The following is a 27,220-nucleotide window of genomic DNA, read 5'->3' on the forward strand; positions in this document are numbered from 1 at the left end:
GCGGGGCCGTGCTGCTAGTAATCGGACCCACAGTCGCGGTTCAGAGAAGCCCCAAGCTTCCCCAGCCTCCCGCAGCACGGCGGGGAGGGCACGAGGCGCCTCTGTCCCCACCCCAGAGCACGGGGCGCGCGGCAAATGGCCTGGTGACCGCTCCGCACCCCCCCCCCCCCCCGCCCCCTGGGAGCGTGCCCTCCCGCCGGACCCTGGGACTCCAGAGAACGCGGAGGGCGCGAGTACACTAAGATATACGACCTTCCCTGGGGACCGGGAAAGGGCACAACTGCCTCTTGCAACTCCGCCACCAGGACGCCTTGGGTCACCAGGCCCGGGGGAAAACTCGTCCACATCCCAGGCTCTCGACTCGAGCCGCAGCTCACGTCCTGCGCCCCTCCCGCGTGCAGCTCTGCTCCTCCCTAGTCCCGCCTCCAGCTCCGCCTGGGCGCCCAGAGGGTAAACGAGGGGCGGCGGGGACCGCGGGGGGGGGGGGGGTGGACGCGGAATTTCCCAGCGCGGGGGCTCTGGCTTCCCCTGCAGCTAGGCAGTCTCTTTCTGTTTACGGAGAGAAAGGGGAAATGGAAAAGTCGGGGAGGCGGTGGCTGGCGTCCGCTGCGCCGCCCCTGGGCCGGCTCAGACGCCGTGAGTCAGGGGCAGAGCACGGCGGTCTGGACGTGCGGGCGACGCGGGGCTCACTAGTCCGCTCGGGTCTGGACTGCGCGCCACGCTCTGGGGTCCGGCGCCCTGGCTCCTGTTTCTGCCGCTGCTGCCGCCGGATCCCGGTGGCCCGGCGTGCCCGGCTCGCACGGGCCTGCAGCCAGCGTCGCACCGAACCTTCGGGGGTCCGCGGCTGGAGCGCTTGGCCGGCGTGGGAGCGCCAAAGCCGCAGGTAACCCAGGGTTGGGGGTCTCCGGCGTGTCTTTCGGGTCGCGTCCCGCCTGGGTGCCCCGGGGATTCCCATGCAGAAATGGAGGGTGACCCCAGCAGAGGGGAAAACTCTGGCGTGGGAAGAGGTGGGGGCGTGCCCACAGCTGCGCTCGCGGGTCGCCGGCCGCACCAGGCACAGCTGGAAAGCACCTTGCGCAAGGGTCTCACGGGGTGCAGACTCGCGACTCCTCCCCCTTCCTCCTCCTTCCCGGATCCGCAGGGCCCGGGCAGTGCTGGTCCGGGCAGTGCGCGGGGAAGCGGGGACCCGCTGTCACTGCGCCTCCCGCCGCCGACACCGCCTGGACGGCCGCGCTGTCCCTGCCCCAGACCCGGTGAGTGCAGCTCGGAGGTTGGAGGACCCGACCCTCCCAAATGCTGGGTGCTTTGATAATTTACAAGCTTTTTAGGCTCCCTTGACTTAGAGAACCAGGAGGAAGGGAGTGGGAGTGTGGGCTGGCGGAGCCCAGAGACTTGTGAATGGCTGGAACTACATTCAAGTTTGTAACCTGGACTGTATCCCGTGACTAAAGGAGTCATAGCAGAACACGAAGGCTGGGCTTTTGGTCTAAGAAAGAATACTAGGAGAAAAAAAAAAGTTATTTTCACGGAAGTTGTTTTCGAGCGATAATGCATGATCAGGACTGACTGAAATTTTTCTAGCTCTAGGCGGAGAAGGACGCCCAGGGATAGTCCCCATAGTTAACAGGGGAAGCCACCCGCTGCCTTTAAGAGTGAAACGTTGCGATGCTTGTCTATTTCACTTTGGGGAAGACAAGATAAAATGCTGCTCTTGATAAAAACGGGGACAGAAAGGCTCTTGCAGTTGCTTTACATACTTGTAGCCTGAGTCGTGTGTGCCAAGGAACGTGTAATCCACTTCCAGCTGACGCCCCCAGCTCTCTCCGAAGGATTGAGGTTTGTGTGCAGGTCGTCTGGCAGATGGCCCATGAGGACTTTGTCGTGTAAAGAAAATGGGAACGTGGAGGCATCTAGAGGTTTTGAAGCAGAGTGGCGGTCCTTCCTTCTATACCCCTGAAACGCATAATTCCGGGGCTTTTTGAGAACAAAAACATAATCAGAGATGTGCCCTGAGGGAGAATATACTATTTTGGCAGGATCTATCTATCTATCTATATCTATCTATCTATCTATCTATCTATCTATCTATCTATCTATCTATATTAGTATAAATATATATATACAATTTTTTTTTTTTTTTTTGAGACGGAGTTTCACTCTTGTCGCCCAGGCTGGATTGCAATGGAGCGATCTCGGCGCACTGCAACCTCCACCTCCACCTCCACCTTCAAGCGATTCTCTTGCCTCAGCCTCCTGAGTAGCTGGGATTACAGGCGCCCGCCGCCATACCCGGCTAATTTTTGTGGAGACAGGGTTTCACCATGCTGGCCAGGCTGGTCTTGAACTCCTGACCTCAAGTGATCCACCCTTCTTGGCCTCCCAAAGTGCTGAGATTACCAGCATGAGCCACTGCTCCCGGCCTAAAAAAAATAATTTTAAATGGGAAATAACACAAGGAATAGTCATTCTTTGTGAGGCAGAAGCATATGCTGGTACGTTGGCCATTTTCATTCACACTTGCCAGGAAACACTCACATTTTGTTTATGTATGTGGAGGCAGCCAAGAGTATTGTGTTAATGTTTAGGAACAGAATTTCATCGTGATTTTATTGCTGATTTCTGAAATAATTCAGTGTAACTAGTTTTGACTGTATTTGCACATCTCTCCAATTCCAAAAGCTGGCATAATTTTCTGTTTGGTTAGGAAGCAGGAATTTTATGAGGACTTTTATTGTAAATTGTGTCAAGGGAAAAATCATCTTATACTAAACGTCTTTATTGCCAAACTAAAATACCTTCACAATCTGAACTTTCTAGGTGGCTACAGATCATGAATAACTCAGAAACCATTAGCTTATTGTGTGCTTCTTTAAGGCTGGAAAGTGCTGAGGCTTTTTGCAGGAGCAGTTAGCAGGCGAACTGGTCAGCAGGGTTTCTGGGGAGCATAGATTTGTGTGACAGGGGCCCTGTGTTGCTAAGGAATTAATGCAGGCACTGAGAAAAGTCTCAGTGTCAGACACTCCTCCACCTCCCGGGTCCTGCTTCCCTCCCTCTCCCCTTTCCAGGCAACTCACAGTTTAGGGGTGTGGTTGTGTGTGTTTAAGCTCTTGGGTTTTACATATAAATGCTTGAGACTTTCTGCAGGATTTAAAAACCAAAACCTTGTATTACCGCTCTTTTAGGATTTGTCTTTTAGAATCTCCAGTCCTCACAGGAAAACCCCCCAATTAACAAAATAAAAGAATAAAAAGAATACTACTACTAATTTTTTTTTTTAAAAACCTCTAAAATTTGTCTTCCCGGATCAGCAGAGTGAATTTGAACTGTGTGGACATTTTTCCTCTTTCTTTCTTGAGTCGTGTTAGTACTGAGAACTTTTTTTTTTTCTGTCAAGTCATCCATTTGATAAATAAGTCCAGGAGACTTGGATCCTTTCAACCCCTGAGGCCCCAAATTAGGCTGTTTTTGTTTTAACTTCTGTGTTTCCAGTAAATTCGACAAGCAGAAACTGCAACTAGATGGCTCAGTAAAACCGATGTCAAATGTTCCTCCATTAATCTAAGAAGTTCCTTTCCTAACTCAGTAGACTCCAAGAACCTGAATCACAATCTCCCTCAAAGATGTACAAGATCTCGGGAGGGGAAGCTGCCCCCTCACTCTAGATTTCACTGTGTTGATAACAGCCATCAAAGCATTTCATGGGTTTCTGCCTTTTTTTCTCTCTCTCTTTATGTCTTGTTTTAGATACAATCTTCTTACTGCGAAGAAGCCAGGGGAATAGGTAGCCACATCTCATTTGCAGATAAGAAAGGAAGCTAATGCAGTATCTGCAAAGCCAGGAGTCTGACTCAGTACTTTTCTCTCTCATGCATATAAAGCAGCTAAAAATGACACAGCTTATTTACCATGCCCCTGACACTGCACTGAGCACTTTATGAGCTTGAACTCTTTTAATCCTCACGACCACTTCATGAGGTAGGTGCTGTTATTACTTCCATTTTACAGATGGGGAAAATTGAGGTTGAGAGAGGTTAAGTTACTTGCTCAACGTCATGCAAGCAGTAAATGGGAGTGTGGTGGGGAGGTGATGTGATTTGACTCCAAGCAGTCTGAGACCAGAGCAATGTTGGATTGCAGGATGCTAGACCACTTTCCTCAGACGCAATTCATACGTCAGAAAACGACCATCAAGTAAGTGAATGATGACACTAAATTGCATGGTTCTTTTGTCAAATGAAATGCACTGAGAGGCAGATGGCTGGGTCATGCATGCAGGTGGCTCTGCAGTGGAGCATTTCCTGGAGCTTTGAAATGAAGCTCCAGGTTGATCAGAGATGCGTGGCTTTAGCCCTGAGTGTCCTGTGTGTTAAAGGCTTCTGCCTTTCAGAACTTGAAATACCTTTCAGAAAGAGGCTGTGCTTTTGGGAGTGCAAACGATGATTTAAGTAGACCAATGTGCCTTGAAATTCTCTTAGATCTCTTAGAGCTTTTGTCTTTTCTCCTTCAGAACAGAGTTGTTCTAAAATCCTGAGTAACAACATCAGTTTTTACTCTTGCTTTACTTTCTTTTTCTCATCTACAGATCTCCAAGTGTGGCAGCTGATTTGTATATAAGAGCTGAAATGCAATTTTGGTTAATATAGTCACTTGGCCTTGCTTATGATATATTTGACTTTCCTGGCTTCTTTCTACTATTCACAGCTTCTAGAGGGCTGTTTATCTAGATAGTAATCTTCTGGGACCCTCAAGATGTTTGCTTTGCACTATTAAAGAATTCTGGTCCTAAGGGAGGACAGCTGAATCATAGGTTAAATGCATCGTCATCTTTCTCATACTCATCGCTGGGAGAACAAGGTTCCCTGTCACCCTTCCAATTAGCTGTTTAACTCATTTGCATAAGAATCATTCCGGAAACTTGACCTATTGCCATCAAATTTGTTTAGATTGAAATCCATTTTTCCAGCTTCTGGCTTTCAGGGCCTGAGTTTTATTTGCCAAGTTAGCTCCTGCATTTCGTGAAGAGGTTATTTTTCTTTCAAGTCACCGGAGGCATAAAAAAGCCATAGCGAATTTTGCAGGGAGGGTGCCACTTTGGGGGAATAGCTGGGTTGTGTAAAGTTGGAAGCCCTAAAGAGCCGGAAGCCTGAGTTCTTCAAAGATTCCTGAGCTGCTCTTGATTGGTGTGTATGCGTAGTGAAAGTTTGTCTTCAGTGGCTGTAGCTGATACCACTGACTCCGTGAGTAACAGTAAGCTCTCTGGGTCTCAGGTTTCCCCTCTGCAAAGTGAGCTGGACTAAAGGTTATCTTAGGTCCCTTTCTGCACTGTCAACTTGAATTCACACACACAGTTGACACAAAACCCTCGTTTTCTGAACAAAGGCATATAAAATCCTGTTGCCAATCCTTGTATGCTAGTTTCCCATTGGTCTTGAATGCAGATACAAATATCGTAAACTAAGGATTTGTGTTTTCTTTCCTAGACTCTCTGGAAAGCGCAACAGTAATGGAGTACATGAGCACTGGAAGTGACAATAAAGAAGAGATTGATTTATTAATTAAACATTTAAATGTGTCCGATGTAATAGACATTATGGAAAATCTTTATGCAAGTGAAGAGCCAGCAGTTTATGAACCCAGTCTAATGACCATGTGTCAAGACAGCAATCAAAACGATGAGCGTTCTAAGTCTCTGCTGCTTAGTGGCCAAGAGGTACCATGGTTGTCATCAGTCAGATATGGAACCGTGGAGGATTTGCTGGCTTTTGCAAACCATATATCCAACACTGCAAAGCATTTTTATGGACAGCGACCACAAGAATCTGGAATTTTATTAAACATGGTATGTTTCTTTCCGATCAGTTGGGTGCTGTGTGCTCAGCTTTCCTACTGCAGCTTCATTTAATGCAGAGTGGTGTTTGAATTTGGTTTAGATGGGCTGCCAGGTATGATTTTAAAAGATGTAATCATCAGTAAGAAGTACCTCCATGTCAAAGATGCAAAAAAAAAGTCTTCATTAAAAGTTCTATTTAAAGACTCTTGATCATATTTTAGTAGTATTTCTACAAATAGGTCATTAAGAAGGATGTATTTTGGCTGGGCACAGTGGCTCACGCCTGTAATCCCCGCACTTTGAGAGGCCGAGGTGGGTGGATCACTTGAGGTCAGGAGTTAGAGACCAGTCTGGCTAACATGGTGAAACCCCGTCTCTACTAAAAATACAAAATTAGCCTGGTGTGGTGGCAGGCGCCTGTAATTCCAGGTACCTGAGAGGCTGAGGCACGAGAATCCCTTGAACCTGGGAGGTGGAGGCTGTGGTGAGCTGAGACTGCACCACTGCACTCCAGCCTGGGCGACTAAGTGAGACTCTGTCTCAACAACAACAACAACAACAAAGAAGAATGTGTTTTAATTTAACAATTCACTAAAAAGTTTATTCATCAGTTATGCAGAAAAGAAAGGCTTAATGAGACTTCTTTGTCTGAGAGGAGAATAAACACTTTGTCATTAATTAATCTTCTTGAAGGTTGAATTATTTGTTCTTTTCTTGTCACATCTTGAAATGTTATTAATTTATTTCTGCAAAAATGTAGTATGTAGGCAGTAAATAGCTATCCACAGATTCACTCTCTTTAATTGGCAAAGTATGAATGGCAAATGATATATTTGCTTAATCATCGCAAGTATGCAAATCATGCAAAATATTGTGGCAACATTTTGTTGCCCTAATAGTAGATCAGGTGATGTGTTTAGGTGTGCCTGGGATTCTGTCAGGCTTTTAGTATGGCAGAGGTGAACGTAGGTGCTGGCTAAAGGTAACCTAATATTTTTAAAAAGAATAATTTGCAAAGGAGTAGGTGGTAACTTACAAAACATGCTTATGGATGAAAGTGACGCCCTTTCTTTTGGTGTATCTAAATGGCAAAATGGCTAATGTAGGGGGAAAGTCAGTGCTGAGTGAGTATGGAGTCCAGACAAAGTACTTAATTATTTTGGTTTTCTTTGCATACTACATTCATTTAATTAGAAACAACACAGTAATTTAGGTCAGGTATGTAGTGAATTGTTTTGTCAGAAGCCAGTCATATTCAACCATAGCTCACCATGGAGCAAGATCATATTTTGCACTGTTGTGTGACTGCTTTGGTCTGGATCTATCAAGCTCTATTTAATAGTCGACTAAGTACTTTACCTTCAGAATATTTCTTCCTTTTATAAATGAGAAGTAATCATTTGAACTAGAAGCCATATCTGATTTTCCCAACTAAAGGATAGTTGGAGAACTCGGGTTCAAAGTTATATATATGTCTATACCGAGAAATATAATTGTTTGTGTATTTCTCTCATTTTTAATGTATTTATTTGTTAAAGTGGGAATTAATTTTTTTAAATCCTGCTCCTTCTATAAAAATGAGTATTTTAAATGAAAATATGCAGAAAAAACCAAATTATTCTTGCTTGTAAACATGCAAAGACTTAGGTATGTTTGCCTATTCCCCTGGCCTATCTGGGAATGTACAGAAAGAAATTCAGGAAAATTAGAAGAAATACAAAAAAATAGCCTTCTGAAGTCTTTTAGGAGTGGGGCCAGAAAAGTTAATCCTAAAAAGGAGAGAGACTAAGACATTAAGAGGAGGGTAAAATTGTATCAGCAAAGGGTTTGAGTAAAATGTTGTCATTACCTGCCATGGGTCCTGTACTCTTTAAATGAACAAGTACATAATTAAGGAGAATTCTTTTTTTTTTTTTTTTTTTTTTGACACAGAGTCTTGCTCTGTCACCCAGGCTGGAGTGCAGTGGCGCAATCTTGGCTCACTGCAACCTCCGCCTCATGAGTTCACGTGATTCTTCTGCCTCAGCCTCCTGAGTAGCTGGGATTACCGGCGCCTGCCACCACGCCCGGCTAATTTTTGTGTTTTTAGTAGAGACGGGGTTTCACCATGTTGGCCAGGCTGGTTTCAAACTCCTGACCTGAGGTGATCCACCCGCCTTGGCCTCTCAAAGTGCAGGGATTATAGGCGTGAGCCACTGCGCCTGGCCAGGAAAAATTTTAAGAGTAAACAAATACATAAGTAAAGGCAGGGATCTTGAAAAACTTGAAAAAGATTTTTATTTTAAAAATGATCAAGAATATAACATATAAAACAAGAAGACTGAAAAACAGAATAGAATAAGAGGAGGACCTTAAAATCCACTGGATCGTAGACATGGCCTCACTAGGCAAATCGACCCAGTGGTTGATGGCTCTGGGGGACTGCAGTTGACTTTCCTGCTACTCACATTAAAGATGGACTACATTGCTGTGCCTGCTAGGTAACCCATCAGAGCTCCATGATTCATAAATGATAGCCTAGGGATTGGGACTGTCATCTCTGAACATAGTCACTTCAAGACAGTAGTGAGGGAGGCAAGGCTTGCTTTCGGCTCCCTTTCATCCTCACATGGAACATTGGAACCACCCAATGTTCAAGATCTTTCTGTTCCCATCATCTTCCACCCACTACCCTATCAAAAACTTTACTCATTGGGCTTCATTTGCTGCTCTCTAACTCTCAGCTTTAGGAAAATAGCAGCTGATTATCTATTACACGATTGGTTCCTAGGTAAAATCCATCTATACGGTGTATCTACATAGGGATGGGGAAACTTTCATTCAAGTATTTACCTATTCATTTGCTAGACATAGCTTGGACATCTACAGTGCGTCAGGTGCTAGAGATAGTATGGAACAGTCTGTGCCTCTGGGACCTTGCTGCCTGGTACATGCAGGATGCAGTTAAATAGGCATTTATAGTAGAATGTGCTGCTTCCCAGCATACCTGCACCCTGTTTCCTCTGGCAGTGCACAGGCAGGATACCTTACATAGCCATGAGTGTGGTAGAAGGAAGGAGAATGCCAGCACAGCCTTCCAAGAAGGATTGATGCCTAAGCCGAGGTCTGAAGCGTTGAACTGGAGTCAGCAGGATGAAGTAGAGAGGGTTCCAACAGCATGTGCAGAGACCCAGAGACATAGAGACCTGATGTGTTCAGGCAGCCAACAACCACAACACCATAGAGTTATTTAGACAGGGTGCAGAACCAGGAATTACAAAAGTATCCTGAAGCACAGTCATGTTCAGTGACTGTGTGTGTGTGTGTGTGATTTTACTAAAAATAATATTTGTTAAAGATCCCACCAACATCCAGCAAGACCTGGGGAAGAAGCTTTGGGAGACTAACCTGGGAATTGCTTTGGGTAAGAGTGCTGCATGTTATTTAGAATCTACGCTGATTCATAACCTGGTCTGGGAACAAATAATCTAAAATGGGTTCCAAACACTCAACTTTGTGGTGGTTTTATGGGGACTGAAGGACCCCATTCCTTCACTTTTTTACAACTTTATAAGTGTGAAATGCTGAAGATGTTCCTTAGGGCTTAGTCATGGAGTTATGGCTTCTCAGAGTTGAAAAAGCATTTAAGATACTTGAGTCCAGCCCTCCGTCTAGTACTCAAATAACGCTGTTCATCATCTCCAATAATTGGTAGAACATTTTGGTCTATTCTTGAAAATCTACTGTGACAAGGAGCTTATTACACACTGGGACACAGTTTCCTATTTGTCCAGTCCTGACTGTAAGAAAGTTCCCTTCCTTATATAGAACCAAAATTCATCTCTGACCATTTAGTGCAAGCCCTACTTGTTGGCCATTAAAAAAAGTACATATCATGAGCAGTTTTGAAGATGATGGGCCCTGAATTAAAGTACCTGTGTTATGTAGTTCAGCTCTGAAACAGATTAGCTGTGTGACCCTGGGATGGTCATTTCACCCGTCCTTTCCTCAGTTTACTCGTCTATAAAATGGATAACATCACGACACTCCATAGGGTTGATATTTGGAGCAATCAATGAATACACATGACCTAGTTACACATAGTGAGTGTTAAATGGACGCAAGGCCTTGTGGGAGTTGCTGTTGTATACAATTGTTACACCCCTTCCTTATGACAGTCCTTCCAAAATTTTTCAGATTGCATGTTCCCCAGATCTTCTCTCTTCTTTCACATGCATTTCCAACTGTGTCCATGACTTCTCATGAATTGTACTGTTAACTTTTCTCATCATCTGGGCAGGACGCTGTGAACTCAAGCTGGTATTGGTGTCTATCTTGGGGCCATATTTTGAATGTGAGGATCCATTCGTTGTGATCAGCAGAGTAGGACAGAGCTAGCTTGGCCTTTGTGCTAGATAATATGCCTGCATGACTAGAGATCAATACCATGTCTGTTTCATAGTAGCATATCACACAGGTCACTTGTGGAATTTATTCTTACTATAATACTTAAAAATTTTTCTCAATATGCTGCTTCTTGGCCTGGTGTTGTTTAGTATAAATGATGGTGATCTGGATGAGGAAATAGAAAGTGTGCTTATAATGCCTGCCCTTAGAGATGATTTTGATAAGTTGAAGAATTGGCAGAGATAAGCAGCATAGCGTTCCCTAAGATGGTTTGATAGGGCTGGGTGTGGTGGCTTGTGCCTATAATCCCAGCACTTTGGGAGACTGAGGCCACTTGAGCCCAAGAGTTTGAGACCAGCCTGGGCAACATAGTGAAACACCCATCTCCACAAAAAATAAAAAAGTCAGCCAGGTGAGGTGGCACACACCTGTAGTCCCAGCTACTTGGGAGGCCAAGGTGGGAGGATCGCTTGAGCCTGGGAGGTTGAAGCTTCAGTGAGCTGTGATGGGGCCACTGCACTCCAGCCTAGGTGACAGAGCAAGACCATGTCTTAAAAAAAAAAAATTATAAGGGCCCCTAGAAAGAAGAAAAACACCTATCTAAAATTTGAATACAGGGTTCGAGACCAGCCTGACCAACATGGAGAAACCCCATCTCTACCAAAAATATAAAATTAGCTGGGTGTGGTGGCACATGCCTGTAATTCCAGCACCTTGGGAGGCTGAGACGGGAGCATCACTTGAACCCAGGAGGCGGAGGTTGTGATGAGCTGAGATCATGCCATTGCGCTCCAGCCTGGGCAACAAGAGCGAAACTCCGTTACAAAACAAAACAAAAAAAGAAAGTTAAATACAGGGGACCTGGGGCTAGGGGAAGAACCAGGCATTTGCAGAACTACAAACTGGTCAGGACTTGCACATTACACTAGAAATTCAGGGCCAGCCTAGGAGAACTCACTCCAGCCACTGCACTCAAGCCTGGGTGACAGGGCGAGACTCTGTCTCAAAACAAAAACAAACAAAAAAACCCAAATTGGGTTACAACAAATTTAGGTTGATAAAACTTTCACGAAAGTGAGTTAAACATAGAGATGGTTCACTGGAGGGTGCATTGAAATCAGGCCTGTAAATATTTAATGACAAGAAAGGGAAAATCAGCAAGTGCTCTTGAGTGTCTAAATGTCAAAAGGGACTAAATCCATCATGTTCTCAGCATGCTGCAAAAGAGGCTTCCAGCAACCAGAGGCGACATACTTCTTGAAAGGAAGTCATCTTTCAAACAAGGCAAGACCGCCATCTGCACTTATTCATGTTAGCCCTAGGGCCCTGCACAGGGTCTCACACAGCAGAAACGCTCAGTAAATAGTTTCTAAATTTAATGACTTCATATTTCTAAGCATTAGAGTTAGTCTCTGCTTTATTCCCTAATAGTGAACACATCTGTTTGTGGGATGTGTAGCTAAACTTAGCAGTGGTGGAGCTGACTGAATGGCCCTTACAGTTACTAGAACTATTTCTGTAGCCTTGTCCCAAGTGAGAAGTCCCACGCATCTGCAGATGAATCAGGAGTTCATTCTCTTCCCATGTCGTAGATTTGGGGATTTGTCACATTCCCTTCAGCTGCTGCTGCTGCTGCTTTTGAATTTTAAACAAAAACAATTCTTTTAAAAGAATCACGAGTTCATTCTCTTCCCATGTGGTAGATTTGGGGATTTGTCACCTTCCCTTCAGCTGTTGCTGCTGCTGCTTTTAAATTTTAAACAAAATAGAAATGGGTTCTCAGTGTGTCACCCAGGCTGGTCTTGAACTCCTGGCCTCAAGCAGTCTTCCCACCTTAGCCTCCCAAAGTGCTGGGATTATAGGCGTGAGCCACCACACCTAGTTGTTCAGCTTCTTCTGTTACTTGAAATAAGTTAAGGTCCTTTAATAGTTTCACAATTCCTGAGCCAGGCGCCATGGCTCACACCTGTAATCCCAGAACTTTGGGAGGCCGAGGCAGGTGGATCACTTAAAGTCAGGAGTTCGAGACCAGCCTGGCCAACATGGTGAAACCCCGTCTCTACTAAAAATACAAAATTTAGCCGAGCGTGGTGGTGCACACCTGTAATCCCAGCTACTCAGGAGGCTGAGATGAGAGAATCCCTTGAACCTGGGAGGCAGAGGTTGCAGTGAGCCAAGATCATTCCATTGCACTCCAGCCTAGCCAACAGAGCAAGACTGCATCTCAAAAAAAAAAAAAAAAAGAAGAAGAAGAAGTTTCATAATTCCTGAATTCCGAATCAGAAGCTGTAATATTACTGATTACATTGAGGAGAAACTGGTACTGAGGTGATTTATCCCTTGAAAGAACACTTTGGACATGTTACAGACAGGTATTCCAGATCGCATTTCCCATGAACTACCATATTATTTTGTTTTAATTTTGATTATAATTATTTTCTCTTCTAATTTTTTCCTCTTTAAAAATTGAAATATATTTTATATATAGCCAAATACACAGATGTTAAATGTCCAATTTTACGAGTTTTGACAAATGCATGTGCCTTTGAACCCACATTGCTATCAGAGTAGACCTCTTAATTTTTGTTTTATTATTTTAAAATTTATATTGTGTTTTTATTTCCTTCTGTAGAAATGAGGTCTCGCTATGTTGCCTAGGCTGCTCTTGCCTCAAGATAGCCTCCTGCCTCAGCCTCCCAGTGTGCTAGTATTACAGGCGTTATCCACTGCTCCCAGCTGTCTCTCAATGTTTGAATCAACTAGTTTCAAAACTTCTAAGAGTCAGCTTGCTTGTGAACCCTGGGAGGTCAAGGATCAGCCATCTCTTGTTCATGGCTGCCTCCGCAGCGCCAAACACAGTGCCTAGCAACTTTTTTGCACACAATAGATACAATGCATGCAATAGATATTAAGTGAGTAAGTAGATGAGAAGTAATTCAGCCCTCACTTAATTTACATAGCATTGTCAACTCATAGCTCTGGCATACGCTGTGGTTTTCCAAAATCTTCCATGATCATCAGTTAATTTTGATGCTCTTTCTCTGTATGCATCATGTGTGAGTAATAGCTATGTGGACTAACAGGTTCGCACATTTTAATAGAAACAAGTCAACCTGCAGGCATGGTTTATATTTACGCAATCTTTATTTTCAACCTTCTGGTTGCCGTAGTCATGCTTTTTTAGATAAATAATTTTTAAAGTTCTATTTGGCAATTAATTACTCATGAGTAGGTGGAAATATGACCAGGTCTGACCAGGCACCTGTGTCTGTTACATGCTCTCTCTGACTTCCTCAAGCTCTAAATATAGGTCTGTACAGTTGGTAGGATTAAGCACGGTGACATTAATTTTGTAACTGTGTATCAGAATGCTGCTAAAATAACCAGTCTCCTAATGGAAACTTAGAAAAAGTCAACTTGACTGAAGTCCTCACCCTCTCACATTTTTATTTTGCTGTAGGTCATCACTCCTCAAAATGGACGTTACCAAATAGACTCTGATGTTCTCCTGATCCCTTGGAAGCTGACTTACAGAAATATTGGTTCTGATTTTATTCCTCGGGGAGCCTTTGGAAAGGTATACTTGGCACAAGATATAAAGACGAAGAAAAGAATGGCGTGTAAACTGGTATGTGTTATGTAACTAGATAACCCACACTGTGTGTTTGGCATTCTGGCTTTTGTTTGTTTGTCCATTTGCATTAACCAAAGATTTTTATCCTTTGATTGGATCTTATCTAAGGGTGCACTGCCTCAAAGCATTTGTTTTTCTGAATTCATTGGCTACTTGGGGCCATTCAGCCCCAAAATCTCTGTTTAGGAGCATAGTTGATTTTAATCTAGATGATTACAAGGAAAGTGCTGGTTTTTAAAGCACTGATTTGGATAAATAACATCATCACTCTTGGAGAGAGGTAGAGAAGAGCCATCCTGCGAAGTAGAAGCAATTCTATGTGATTCTCCTTTCATTCAGCTGCGGAGGGGGCCAGGCAGAGGCAGATTGGGAAGGAGGTAGCCTTCTCAGGAAGGCAGATTTAAAAGGCTGAATTTAAATATATCAATGATTGAAAAGACCCTATCCCTTCTTTTTTTTTTTTTTTTTTTGAGACAGAGTCTTGCTCTGTTGTCCAGGCTGGAGTGCAGTGTCAGGGTCTTGGCTCACTGCAAACTCCACCTCCTGGGTTCAAACAATTCTCCTGCATCAGCCTCCCAAGTAACTGGGATTACAGGCACCCACCACCATGCCCACCTAATTTTCATATTTTAGTAGAGATGGGGTTTTGCCATATTGGCCAGGCTTGTCTCGAACTCCTGACCTCAAGCCATCCACCTGCCTTGGTCTCCCACAGCACTGGAATTACAGGCGTGAGCTGCCGCACCTGGCCTGATGTGGTTTTTCATTTTGATTTAGATGGGGGTTACATTTGTACATTCAGTTGATAATTCATTGAGTTGGACTCATCATTTTTACACTTTTTTGTATGTCTGTTTTGCTTTAATTAATTTTTCAAAAAGTACAACAAAAAATACACTCACTTTTGATTTAACAAAAAATAAAATAAATAATTGCCAAATATTATGTCTTGGTCTCTCCTATTGTAATAAGAGAGTAGCTGGGATTACAGGCGTGCACAACCAATGCCTGGCTAATTTTTGTATTTTTTGTAGAAATGGGGTTTCGACATGTTGGCCAGGCTGGTCTTGAACTCCTGGCCTCAAGTGATCTACCCACATTGGCCTCCCAAAGTGTTGGGATTACAGGCATGAGCCACCGTGTCCATTTTCAGTGCTTATTTTAAATACGTTGCTATAATAGAGTATGAACTGTGGCAACAAACACTTCATACTATCTCACAATAAACTGAAATATTGAAAATACAACCTAAAATCTAGGTACCAAAGATACTGTTGTCTAATAGGTGGGAAATTATCTCTTTTTTGATTCATTCATAATTTGAAAACATTGGATGGATTTCTGACTTCTAAGTGAAAATAATAACTCATTATTTTGTTTTTTATTTTCTTGTTCTGAATTTTATACTGAAAGCTGACTAACATAGTTAAAGGCAGATCTGAGGCAAACAGTATTGTACCTGGGCAGTCCGTTTTCACACAGGGCAGAGTATTCTTGAGGACATTTATTTGCCTTTTGGTTTTTGCATTGACCTATATTATATATTTTTAAGATGACTTTGGGGTTGTTTAGAATCTCGCTCGTATTTTTGTGTTCCAGATCCCAGTAGATCAATTTAAGCCATCTGATGTGGAAATCCAGGCTTGCTTCCGGCACGAGAACATCGCAGAGCTGTATGGCGCAGTCCTGTGGGGTGAAACTGTCCATCTCTTTATGGAAGCAGGCGAGGGAGGGTCTGTTCTGGAGAAACTGGAGAGCTGTGGACCAATGAGAGAATTTGAAATTATTTGGGTGACAAAGCATGTTCTCAAGGGACTTGATTTTCTACACTCAAAGAAAGTAATCCATCATGATATTAAACGTAAGTATCTTTGGACATACACCTTTTTGGCTCAAAGAGACTAGTTATTCAGGAGACAAACAAGCTCCTTCCTGTAATCTGAAGACCCTCCATGAAGGATGGAAAGCTCCCTCAGAGCACCGTCCATCTTCCTTCTCCAGAGACATGTCTTAGAATCATGCGGGGTTACTAGAGCTTTCCAAGTCATACAGAAAGATTACTTTGAACAGTTGTTGAAAAGTTATAGCTACATACCTCTTAGGTACTGCTCTGTTAAAAAGGCTTTTAAAATTGCAGTTTAGGCTGGGCGTGATGGCTCATGCCTGTAATCTCAGCACTTTGGGATGCTGTGGCACATGGATCACCTGAGGTCAGAAACTGGAGACCAGCCTGGCCAATGTGGTGAAACCCTGTCTCTACTAAAAATACAAAAAAAAAAAAAAAAAAAAAAAATTAGCTGGGCGTGGTGTTGGGTGCTGGTAATCCCAGCTACTTGGGAGGCTGAGGCAGGAGAATCATTTGAATCTGGGAGGCGGAGGTTGCAGTGAGCTGACATGGCGCCATTGCACTCCAGCCTGGGTGACAACAGCAAAACTCCGTCCCCTCCCCACCAAAAAAAATGCGATTTACTTAAAAACATACAAACACAGAGACAAATATTTTTGAGAAACAAATACCTCTTTCATTTTGTATACCAATGTAATAATAATCCATTAAACACAACTTTGATAACTGTTTTCTAGGAGTCTGATATGATGAGGAAATAGGTAAACCTTTAATAGCCGGTACTAAATTAGAGTGGCATAACTTTTACTGGGGGAAAAAAATGGGTATTTTACTTTTCTGCTTTAGAAAAGTGGCTTGACAACAATATGCTTATGTCGTAGAGTTTGAAACTCAAGTTCTTGACCATTATTAATGGCTACAATCATTCATACCCACATTGGCTGAATTCCTGATGGATCCGAAGTGATTTTCACCTAAAATCTGAGATGCATTCTCCCCTTTTGAATATAATACACCCATCTCACTAGAGGAAGCATTTCAGTCTTTTCTGATTTGAGATTCATTATTGTTTCAGATAATGTTTTCATTTGACTTATGAATATATAAAAAATTTTATCTTAAAAAATTTCCTCTCATTTTAGCTAGCAACATTGTTTTCATGTCCACAAAAGCTGTTTTGGTGGATTTTGGCCTAAGTGTTCAAATGACCGAAGATGTCTATTTTCCTAAGGACCTCCGGGGAACAGAGGTAATTATATTCACATGAAAAGGGTTACTATTTTATTAAGAATAAAAAAGGAAAAATTGTTCTATAATTATCGTGGGAATGAAGGACAAAGAAGGGAAAGAAATCCATTGCATTAAATCATTATTATCCTTGGAACACGTTTAATGAGCACTTGCTCTGTGTCAAGTACTAAGTTTAGCACTTGATTTTTTATTTTATTTTTTGCTATGTTATTTATAATACATAATAGTATTTGTAATATAATATACATGTTGATATATAGAACATTTCTATATATAGAACATATATAGAACATTTATAAACAATGTAATGACAAAATAGATCATATTTGCCCGGTGTGGTGGCTCATGCCTATAATCCCAGTGCTTTGGGAGGCTTAGGTGGGAGGATTAATTGAGCCCAGGACTTTGAGACAAGCTTAGGCATCATAGCAAGACCCCATCTCTATAAAAAAAATTCGTTCAGGCTGGGCACGGTGGCTCACACCTATAATCCCAGCACTTTGGGAGGCTGAGGTGGGCTGATCACCTGAGGTCGGGAGTTCGAGACAAGCCTGACCAACATGGCAAAACCCCATCTCTACTAAAAATACAAAATTTGCTGGGCATGGTGGTGGGCACCTGTAATCCCAGCTACTCGGGAGGCTGAGGAAGGAGAATCATTTGAACTCGGGAGGCAGAGGTTGAGGTGAGCCAAGATCGCGCCATTGCACTCCAGCCTGGGCAACAAGAGTGAAACTCCATCTCAAAAAAAAAAAAAATTAGTTCAGTGTGGTGGTACACCCCTGTAGTCCCAGCTAGTTGGGAGGCTGAGGTAGGAGGATTGCTTGAGCCTAGGAGTTCAAGGCTGCAGTGAGCCATGGGCACTCCAGCCTGGAAGACAGAACAAGACCTTGTTTCAAACCCTCCCCTCCCCCACAAATAGATCATATCCACAGTTCAGCTTTATGTTGTGTGGTTTTGGTTTTGGTTTTGGTTTTGGTTTGTTTTGTTTTGAGACAGAGTCTTACTCTGTGGCATGATCTCAGCTCACTGCAATCTCCACCTCCTGGGTTCACACGCTTCTTAGCCTCCTGAGCAGTTGAGATTACAGGTGTGTGCCACCACATCCAGCTAATTTTTTGTTTATTTTGCTTTTTCAGTAGAAATGGGGATTTCACTATGTTGGCCAGGCTGGTCTTGAACTGTTGGCCTCAAGTGATCCTCCCGCCTCCCAAAGTGCTGGGACTATAGGTGTGAGCCCCCGTGTCTGGCCCACAGTTCAGCTTTCATAATAATTGTAGAATTATAGTTAACTTTATAATAAGTTTAGCCCTTAAAAAGCAGTATGTTATTTAATCCTTACAACAACCCAGTTGTTGTAAATACTATTATTGTAAGCAGATTCTATTGTTATTCTCATTTCACAATAAAGGAAATAAGTTTGCAGAGATTAAAATAAAGTGTCCAGAGTCACTCAGTGACAGACTCTGGACTTGAACCCAGTTCTTTCTAAGTCTAACCCTAAAGTCTAACTGCTACATAACTTTAAAAAAATATACTACTATATACATTATTAAAATATATTACTGATATAACTAATATCACTTTGTTTTGGCTCAATGACAGTCTTAATTATCATGATCATTAATATTTATGAGGACTTTGAAGGCCTCTCTTTGAGCCTAGGAATCCTATAATAAACCTCAAGTAGTGAGCATAAATGTATCTTATTTAAAGATGTAAAATAGCACTCATGTTTAACTCATCTGTGAAGCAAAAAACAACCCAGAAAAGCCTTTCTTTCCTGACTCTAAATGAGATTCTGAAAAATTCATTCGAGGGCTTCCAAATAATATATTTAACATTCACATCATTATGCTGGCTGGTTGATTCAATTAGCAAGTGTCCGCTGAGCATCTGCTATGTGGCAGGTTCTTGTGGGCACCAACAAGGAAGCATGAGACAAGGCAATGAGGAGCAAGCCTTAGTGGTACTCCAGCAATCCTCACTCTTTGGTAGGGGGACTTACTTTAAATTACCTGAATTATTAAAAGAGCAACTGTTTAGGGATGAGCATGGTGTTCCCACACCTGTAATCCCAACCCTTTGAAAGGCCAAGGAGGTGGGGGTGGTTTGCTTGAGCCTAGGGGTTCGAGACCAGCCTAGGCAATATAGTGAGACCTCATCTCTTTTGAAAAAAAAAAAGAAGGAAGAAAGGAAGGAAAATGGAGGAGGGAGGGAGGGAGAGAGAGAGAGTGGGAAGGAAGGAAGGAAGGGAGGGAGGGAGGGAGGGAGGAAGGGAGAGAAGAAAGAAAGAAAGAAAGGAAAGGAAGGAAGGAAGGAAGGAAAGGAAGGAAGGAAGGAATGATGGAAGGGAAGGAAGGAAGGGAAGAAAGGAAAGAAAGAGAAAGAAAAAAGAAAGAGAAAGAAAGAAAAAGAAAGAGAAAAGAAAGAGCACAACAGTTTAGTTCACAGTTGATTGTGATGGGCACAAGGTTGGGTGCAAGCAGGAAGGTAAATGGGTGTAAAATTGCCTCCTTGGCCCCTCACCACTACTGGGGGAAGCTTCACTGCCTGAGCCACTCAGCCCCATGCCCTTCTCTTTGCTGGAAGTGCCCATAGGAAATAGAGAGAGGGTCTTTGACTGCACCTCTATGTCAAGGTTACCAGGTCAGTCTTGGTGTTCAATCAGATGACAGCCCTTAGTCTAGTTTAGCTAGTATACGTGTTGCACTGAACTGGATTGCAGCAACAGAAAAATTATCTTCCTTTCAAACCAAGATTCTTCCAGCCTGGGCAACATTATGAGACCCCATCACTACAAAAAGTAAACAAACAAACAAAAACTTTACTTTTGTAAAAATGGCATGGTGGTGCATGTCTGTAGTCCCAGCTACTCAAGAGACTGAGGTGGGAGGATTGCTTGAGCCCAGGATGAGGCTGCAGTGAGCTGTGATTATGCCACTGCACCCATAGCCTGGACAGTAGAACAAGACCTTGTCCTAAAAAAAAAAAAAACAAGATTCTGTAAGTGCTTTCTCAACTCTCTCAAAGCCAAGACTCTCCGGGGCAACAGAAGAAATCCTTCTTTTGCAAATATTACCGAAGTTATTATTGAAAATACTCAAGCAGGGATTCTTGATAGTTTGAGCCAAACAATATTCAGAAGGGAAACTGTAGTTTGTTTGTTTGTTTGTTTTTAAGAATGCTTAGTCCCTAGATCTTAAAAATACTTTACCAAAATGTGAGATCTCATAAGACTTAATGCTTACGACATGTTTTCTTTGGAAAATGTTTCAGCATATTTGGCGTTAGTCAGGAGTTCAGATATGTAATATTCCACCACCCTTTTTCCTGGAACCAGTTTAAGAAACAAACTATTTATGGTATGAAAGATGGAAAATACTTTTCTCTTCCTGGCAGTGTGGTGAAGTCGAACATTTTGCAACATTGGAGAAAGAAGTGTTCTTTCTGGGGCTGTCTAGCAGAATGCATGAATGTGAGATAATAACATATTTTACTCCTGAGTAGTATTTGGATCAGGTTATTTTTGGCAAATGCAAATTGCTTTTTGTGAGGTGCAAAACTGAGCCTCGGTGTTTATAAATATAAACCCTCTTCTAATCAGCCTGCATTTACTATCTGCCTAATACACACGAGTTGAAGTTTGGTAATGAACAAAGTTGTGAAGTCACCAATGAAACCTTTCAACAAGCTTGCTTTTGCTCTTCCTACTTAAAGAGCTAGGAGATCAAATTAGTCAGTCAACTGTGCAGATTGGCTGATGTTAGAATTTGATCATGTGGCTACTGCACAGTCATAGACAATTTCTGATTTCTGCAGTATAGCTCCCAAATGCAAATCCTGCTTACCCCTGTTTGATTTCTCTCTCTAAGCATCGGTATTCAGAGCATTCTACTGTAACCATGTAATACACATACAGGGTTAATCTGGTGTGTACAGAACCAACTGTTTTTGAGTTACATGGTACAGAGAAAGAATACATTGTGAATGTGAATAACAAATCAGAATTACTTTTAGAACTTGGTCCTTTTTGAAAAGTCCTTCTAAGTCTGCTAGGTTTTACTTTTGTAAGTTAACTATATAATCATCACACGCACATATACACACACATACGGTCTCTTTCCCTTTCTAATAAACATATTGAGAGGTGAAGGGTTCGATCACTGACATCAAGGTTTTCTCTTGCTCTGGTGCCCAGCCCCAAGGGTGCAGAACTCTCAGAGAGCCCTGTCTTGGCCCCACCAGGGATGTTTCATGCCTTCTAATCAGCCAGAGTGCTTGAATATCATGCTCTGCTGCTCCGTGATCTATCTGGTAGTTGGTAGAGCTTGAAGAACAAGAGCCCTGAGCCAGGGTTTCTGCCTGAGGGGCAGCACCCAGGCCACCAGGCTTACAGATGCTCCATCTCCCCAGGCTGCCTAGGCGTGCAGTCACGTAGAACCTGCAGAGCCACCTCTGCACAACCCCTGTTGCCTACACCAGCAGTGAGCACTCGGCCCAATCCTTGCTGTATTGGCGGGGAGGAGGGGGTACAGGAGAGAAGGTAGGCATCCTCTATGGACAGTTAATAATACCCATTGCATTTCCTTTTCTTTTTTTATTTGATTGTGTTAATAACACTTAGCATGAACTCTACCCTCTCAACAAATTTTTAAGTATACAATACACTATTGTTGACTATAGGTACAATGTTGTGCATTAATTTTTTAACTTTGTGATCTATTTAGTAGCAAAGTCCTTCTGGAAATTCCTTTGGCTTTGCTGCAGGGAAAGCTTGAGAACAGGAGCTCAGTTTGACCTGTTTGCTGACAGCAAAAGGAAGCTGGCCCGGAAGTGGCTTGTAGGAAGGAGTTGAGCAGGGTTAGGGTGGGGAGACTGGGCAGTTTCTTCGGTTTTTGTAAGCTAGTTCTCTACTTACTTACCCTGAAATGTATTCCGGGAACACTGACCTCCGTTCTCTTATTCACGTGGCAGACAGTGTACAAGCTGTTTCAAGCGAAATATTGATAATTAGGATATTAACTACTATATGTCTGCACCAGCCATGAATACAAATAACTGGTCACCAGTGTTTACTGTATTCCTTTTTAAAAAAATGTTTAATTAAATTAGGTAACTAACTAATTTGTAAAGATGGGGGGTCTCCATCTTGTCCAGACTGGTCTCAAACTCCTAGGCTCAAGCAATCTTCCTGCCTCGGCCTTCCAAAGTGCTGAGATTCGGTGGCTCACGCCTGTAATCCCCGCACTTTGGGAGGCTGAGGCAGGTGGATCATGAGGTTAGGAGTTTGAGACCAGCCTGGCCAACATGGTGAAACCCCCTCTCTACTAAAAATACAAAATTAGCCAGGCATGGTGACACACGCTTGTAATCCCAGCTAGTTGGGAGGCCGAGGCAAGAGAATAGCTTGAACCCGGGAGGCAGAGGTTGCAGTGAGCCAAGATCGCGCCATTGCATTGCATTCCAGCCTGGGTGACAGACGGAGACCCCGTCTCAAACAAAACCAAAAATAAACAAAAAAACCCAAAGTGCTGAGATTATAGACAAGAGCCACCATGCCCCACCTCTCTTTGTTTCTTTCTTAAGTTTAGAAATAAATGCTTCTTAGAGAAACTATTTATAAAACCAACCCCGTTTATTCAGCATGGACTCATGAAACCAAAAATAACTTATACAATGTTAATATGGCTGCATTTAATATTTAGTCACTGGGCTACATGGTAGGTAAAAATAACAGATAGTTTGTAAAAATGACTCTTTAGAATCACTTTCACAACATTACACTTTATTTTTTAAGTTTTTCCCTTTCAAGACATTTGTGTTAATACCCTATAGATTTATATCGCCTTTTATCATTGCAGATATTTAGAGGGTTAGCAATGTAACAACAAACAGATCAAGAAGTCTACTTGTAGTTCATTTAAATATAAAAGGAATTGGCTGTTAGTAGAAAACTTAGCTGCACCTGATCAGTGTACTGCAGAACTTTGATGAGTGGCAGTCCCGGATAGATTCCTGGTTCTAGTCTCTTTGCTGCCAGATCAACCAGAAAAGGGTGTTTTTTTGTTTTGTTTTGTTTTGAGACGGAGTCTCACTCTGTCTCCCAGGCTGGAGTGCAGTGGTGCGATCTTGGCTCACAGCAGCCTCCACCTCCCAAGCTCAAGCAATTCTCCTTGCCTCAGCCTCCCAAATAGATGGGATTACAGGTGCCCACCACCATGCCCAGCTAATTTTTGTATTTTTAGTAGAGACCAGGCTGGCTTTGAACTCCTGACCTCAACTGATCTGCCCACCTCGGCTGGGATTACAGGTGTGAGCCACTGCGCCCAGCCAGGTGTTCTTTATCGGACTGCAGGGACACCTCCAGCAAGAGCTGCATGGTTCCTGGGGAATGCCTGCATTATTCTCCTAGTTTAAGGCGCATGAGTCAATTTCCTAAACTGGAGTAGGGAAATGGAACCCCACACAAAGGAGGGGAATGAAGCTGAATGTTTGCCACTTCTTTTTCAGATTTACATGAGCCCAGAGGTCATCCTATGCAGGGGCCATTCAACCAAAGCAGACATCTACAGCCTGGGAGCCACGCTCATCCACATGCAGACGGGCACCCCGCCCTGGGTGAAGCGCTACCCTCGCTCAGCCTATCCCTCCTACCTGTACATAGTAAGTACATAGTAAGTGGGGTTCAACCAGGCCTGGGGCGGGGTAGGGGCTGAGTTATGCATCCCGCAGGCTGGGAGGGACTGCTCTGCCTTCTATACCACCGCCATCTGAATGAGGGAATGGTGAAATGACAGGTAGCTACAAGTTCTTCCCATGTAGAAGCAAGCTCCATTCTTGCAAAGAAAACATAGCTATTTTATTGGGAGCTTACTAAAATGTGCATTGGGCATAATTATGCTATTCCATTTTATGTGTAATAATGCAATACTACTAGCATCAGAGTAGCGTAAGTGTATCAGCCACTGAAGTTGTATATGTTCTTTGAACACTTAAAACATTTTTTATTATTAATGTTCACACCAGGGTGGCTGGTAGTGGAACATGCAATTCCCATTTTACTGTTGATAAATTCAGGAGCAGACACTTCCCTGTTACTACATAGTGACTTTTGGGCCACTGATTTGAAGCTGTCACTGACATTCAAACCTAGCACTTATCTTTTGTAACATTAAACCAGAAGATGGGTTTAACCTGGTATCCTTTAGAAATTAAACGGTGGCTCACGCCTGTAATCTCAGCACCTTAGAAAGCCAAGGCAAAAGGATCTCTTGAGCCCAGAAGTTCAAGACCAGCCTGGGCAGCAAAGCAAGACCCCATCTCTACAAAAAATAAAAAAAAAAATTAGCTAGGTGTGGTAGTGTATGGCCTGTGGTCCCAGCTGCGTGGGAGGCTGAGGTGAGAGGATCACTTGAGCCCAGGAGTTCGAGGCTACAGTGAGTTGTGTTCATGCCACTGCTCTCCAGTCTGGACAACAGAGCAGAGACCCTGTGTCAAAGGGAAAAGAAAAAATAAATTAAAGGGAAACTTGCTTGCTTAAGGGCACGAACTGCATTTGTTGCAGGGCATGTGGTGGGAAACGGATTACTTTCTAGGTCCTGTTACTACCGTGCGTTTGCTGTTGAGGGTGTATCTCCATACCTTTGATGCTAAGAGAGCTGGTTTGTTCATAGATCCACAAGCAAGCGCCTCCACTAGAAGACATTGCAGATGACTGCAGTCCAGGGATGAGAGAGCTGATAGAAGCTGCGCTGGAGAGAAACCCCAATCACCGCCCAAGAGCCGCAGACCTACTAAAACATGAGGCCCTGAACCCGCCCAGAGAGGATCAGCCACGCTGTCAGAGTCTGGACTCTGCCCTCTTTGAGCGCAAGAGGCTGCTGAGTAGGAAGGAGCTGGAACTTCCTGAGAACATTGCTGGTAAGGACACGCTGCTGTGTGCCGTACCCTTGCTTCCCTTCTGTTTCTGTCCACATCCAGCCTCTAATGTAGTTCATGAAAGCACTTGGAAAAAAGGGAAATAACTTCTTGAGTACCATACCTTGCTTGAGAAATTTCAGCAAGATTAACAGAAGCAGGTTTTTTTTTTTTTTTAATTGGCTAATTTAGCACCAAATTATAATAGATTTTCAGTGCAAGTGTAGGTAGCACAGTCACTGGAAAATGCTTCTGACTTGCTTTTCTACAACTTGCTTTTTTGCAACGTTTGTCTTAACTCACCTTTTTGTTGTTGTTGTTGTTGTTGTTGTTGTTGTTGTTGTTTGAGATGGAGTCTTGCTTAGTTGCCCAGACTGGAGTGCAGTGGCATGATCTTGGGTCACTGCAACCTCTGCCTCCTGGGTTCAAGTGATTCTCATGCCTCAGCCTCCTGAGTAGCTGGGATTGCACGTGCCCACCACCATGTCTGGCTAATTTTTGTATTTTTAGTGGAGACAGGGTTTTACCATGTTGGCCAGGCTGGTCTCTTAACTCCTGACCTCAGGCAATCCACCTGCCTCCCAAAGAGCTGGGATTACAGGTGTGAGCCACCGTGCCCAGCCTAACTCATTTATATTAAGCCACCCCAGTCCTTGGTGGGGGAACATCATGGCACTGCCCTGCACGGATAAAATACTGAGTTTGAAGTCAACTTGCATTTCCATCTTCCTTGGCTTAAAATCTTGCCAGTTGTAAATTTTTCCCACTTAAGAAAGTCTGTATGCATTCCAGGAGCATTGAATATGCACAGACAAGGGTTTCCATTTTTATTAAAAATCTGTGGCATTCTTAATCCATTTAGGTCCAAACCCAGATGTCAAACCTGGCGCACTTATTTATATTTCTTTGCTGCTTGTCTGACTTTTGTGTATTTAAAGAGAACGATCTGGCTGTTGGAAAAATATGCCAGGATTTCTAACTAATTTCTTGTCTCCATTGACTCCTGTTTGAACTTTTTGTTCTATGTCCTATTATGTGAACTTATCCATAATGTTCCAAGACCCATCTTTCACACTTAAGACACTGTTTTATTAGGCCCCAAAGGATTTATTTCACTGCAGAAGGAACAGGTATTATTTGACAGGTTTTCTTGTAACTTACTTTTTAATGTTTTCCTTTTCAGATTCTTCATGCACAGGAAGCACTGAGGAATCTGAGATGCTCAAGAGACAACGCTCTCTCTACATAGACCTCGGCGCTCTGGCTGGCTACTTCAATCTTGTTCGGGGACCACCAACACTTGAATATGGCTGAAGTGGCATATTTTGGCATGCCACTTCAAAAAACATGTCATGTTTGCTCTAAATTAAGATAGCGTTGATCTCCTTGGGGGCTGGTTCTGCTGCCTTGACACAGGGGCCCTGGACAGTGAATGGTGCCAGTTTTGAAGGAGCAGTGTGACCTCCCGTGACCCATGAATGTGCCTCCAAGTGGCTCCTGTGTGTTTGACTTGTGAAGCTATCTGATAACGCACCAGGTCTCAAGGTTCTCATTTCTCAGGTGATGTGATTCTAAGGAAGGAATTTGAGAGTTCACAGAAGGATCGTGTCCGCTGACTGTTCCATTCACTGTGCACTTTGCTCAAAATTTTAAAAATACCCATCACGAGGATAACAGAGTAGCCTAAAATTACTATTCTTGGTTCTTATTTAATTATGGAATCTTCATTTTACTCAGAATAGTTGTTTTGTGTATATTGGTGTATATTATATAACTCTTTGAGCCTTTATTGGTAAATTCTGGTATACATTGAATTCATTATAATTTAGGTGAATAGAACAACTTGAATATCGTAGCAATAAGCTGGACTAGTGTCTTAAAAATGGCTAACTGATGAATTAGAAGCCATCTGACAGCAGGCCACTAGTGACGGTTTCTTTTGTGTTCCTATGGAAACATTTTGTACTGTACATGCTATGCTTAAGACATTCAAAACATGATGTTTTGAATGTGGATACAACTGTGTAAACCACATAATTTTTGTACATCCCAAAGGATGAGAATGAGAAGAAAAATGAACACTTTTGTAAATTATTGATGATGCTCCTTTTGTAATTCTTATGACTCAATTTTCTTTTAAGCATTTGTATATTAAAATAGCATACTGTGTATGTATTATATCAAATGCCTTCATAAATCTTTCATATATGTGTGTATATATATGTATTTGTAACATTGTAAAGTATGTGAGTAGTCTTAAGTAAATTGTGTTTTACATTATGCAAATAAAACCCAACACTTTTGTCCAATGTGACTGGTCAAATCAACTGAATAAATTCAGTATTTTGCCTTA

General features: G+C 42.9%; 1 protein-coding gene across 6 annotated transcripts; it reads left to right on the plus strand.

Annotated features, from left to right (window-relative positions):
* Positions 1-289: 289 nt before the first annotated feature.
* On the plus strand, positions 290-27,220 carry MAP3K8 (mitogen-activated protein kinase kinase kinase 8). Of its 6 annotated transcripts, XM_074001324.1 has the most exons (9): positions 689-883; positions 1,142-1,253; positions 5,481-5,839; positions 13,677-13,844; positions 15,450-15,711; positions 16,839-16,945; positions 23,461-23,613; positions 24,624-24,870; positions 26,051-27,220. In XM_074001324.1, exons 3-9 carry the CDS (start codon positions 5,504-5,506, stop codon positions 26,179-26,181), a joined length of 1,404 nt encoding a protein of 467 aa, XP_073857425.1. In that variant the 5' UTR covers positions 689-883; positions 1,142-1,253; positions 5,481-5,503; the 3' UTR covers positions 26,182-27,220. The 6 variants fall into 6 exon arrangements, 4 of the variants coding, with proteins under 4 accessions (XP_065376547.1, XP_073857425.1, XP_045255713.1 ...); XM_065520475.1 differs by lacking the exons at positions 689-883; positions 1,142-1,253 and adding an exon at positions 290-450; XR_012417563.1 differs by lacking the exon at positions 16,839-16,945.

This window comes from Macaca fascicularis, chromosome 9 (genome assembly GCF_037993035.2).
Source record: "Macaca fascicularis isolate 582-1 chromosome 9, T2T-MFA8v1.1".
Lineage (NCBI taxonomy): Eukaryota > Metazoa > Chordata > Mammalia > Primates > Cercopithecidae > Macaca > Macaca fascicularis.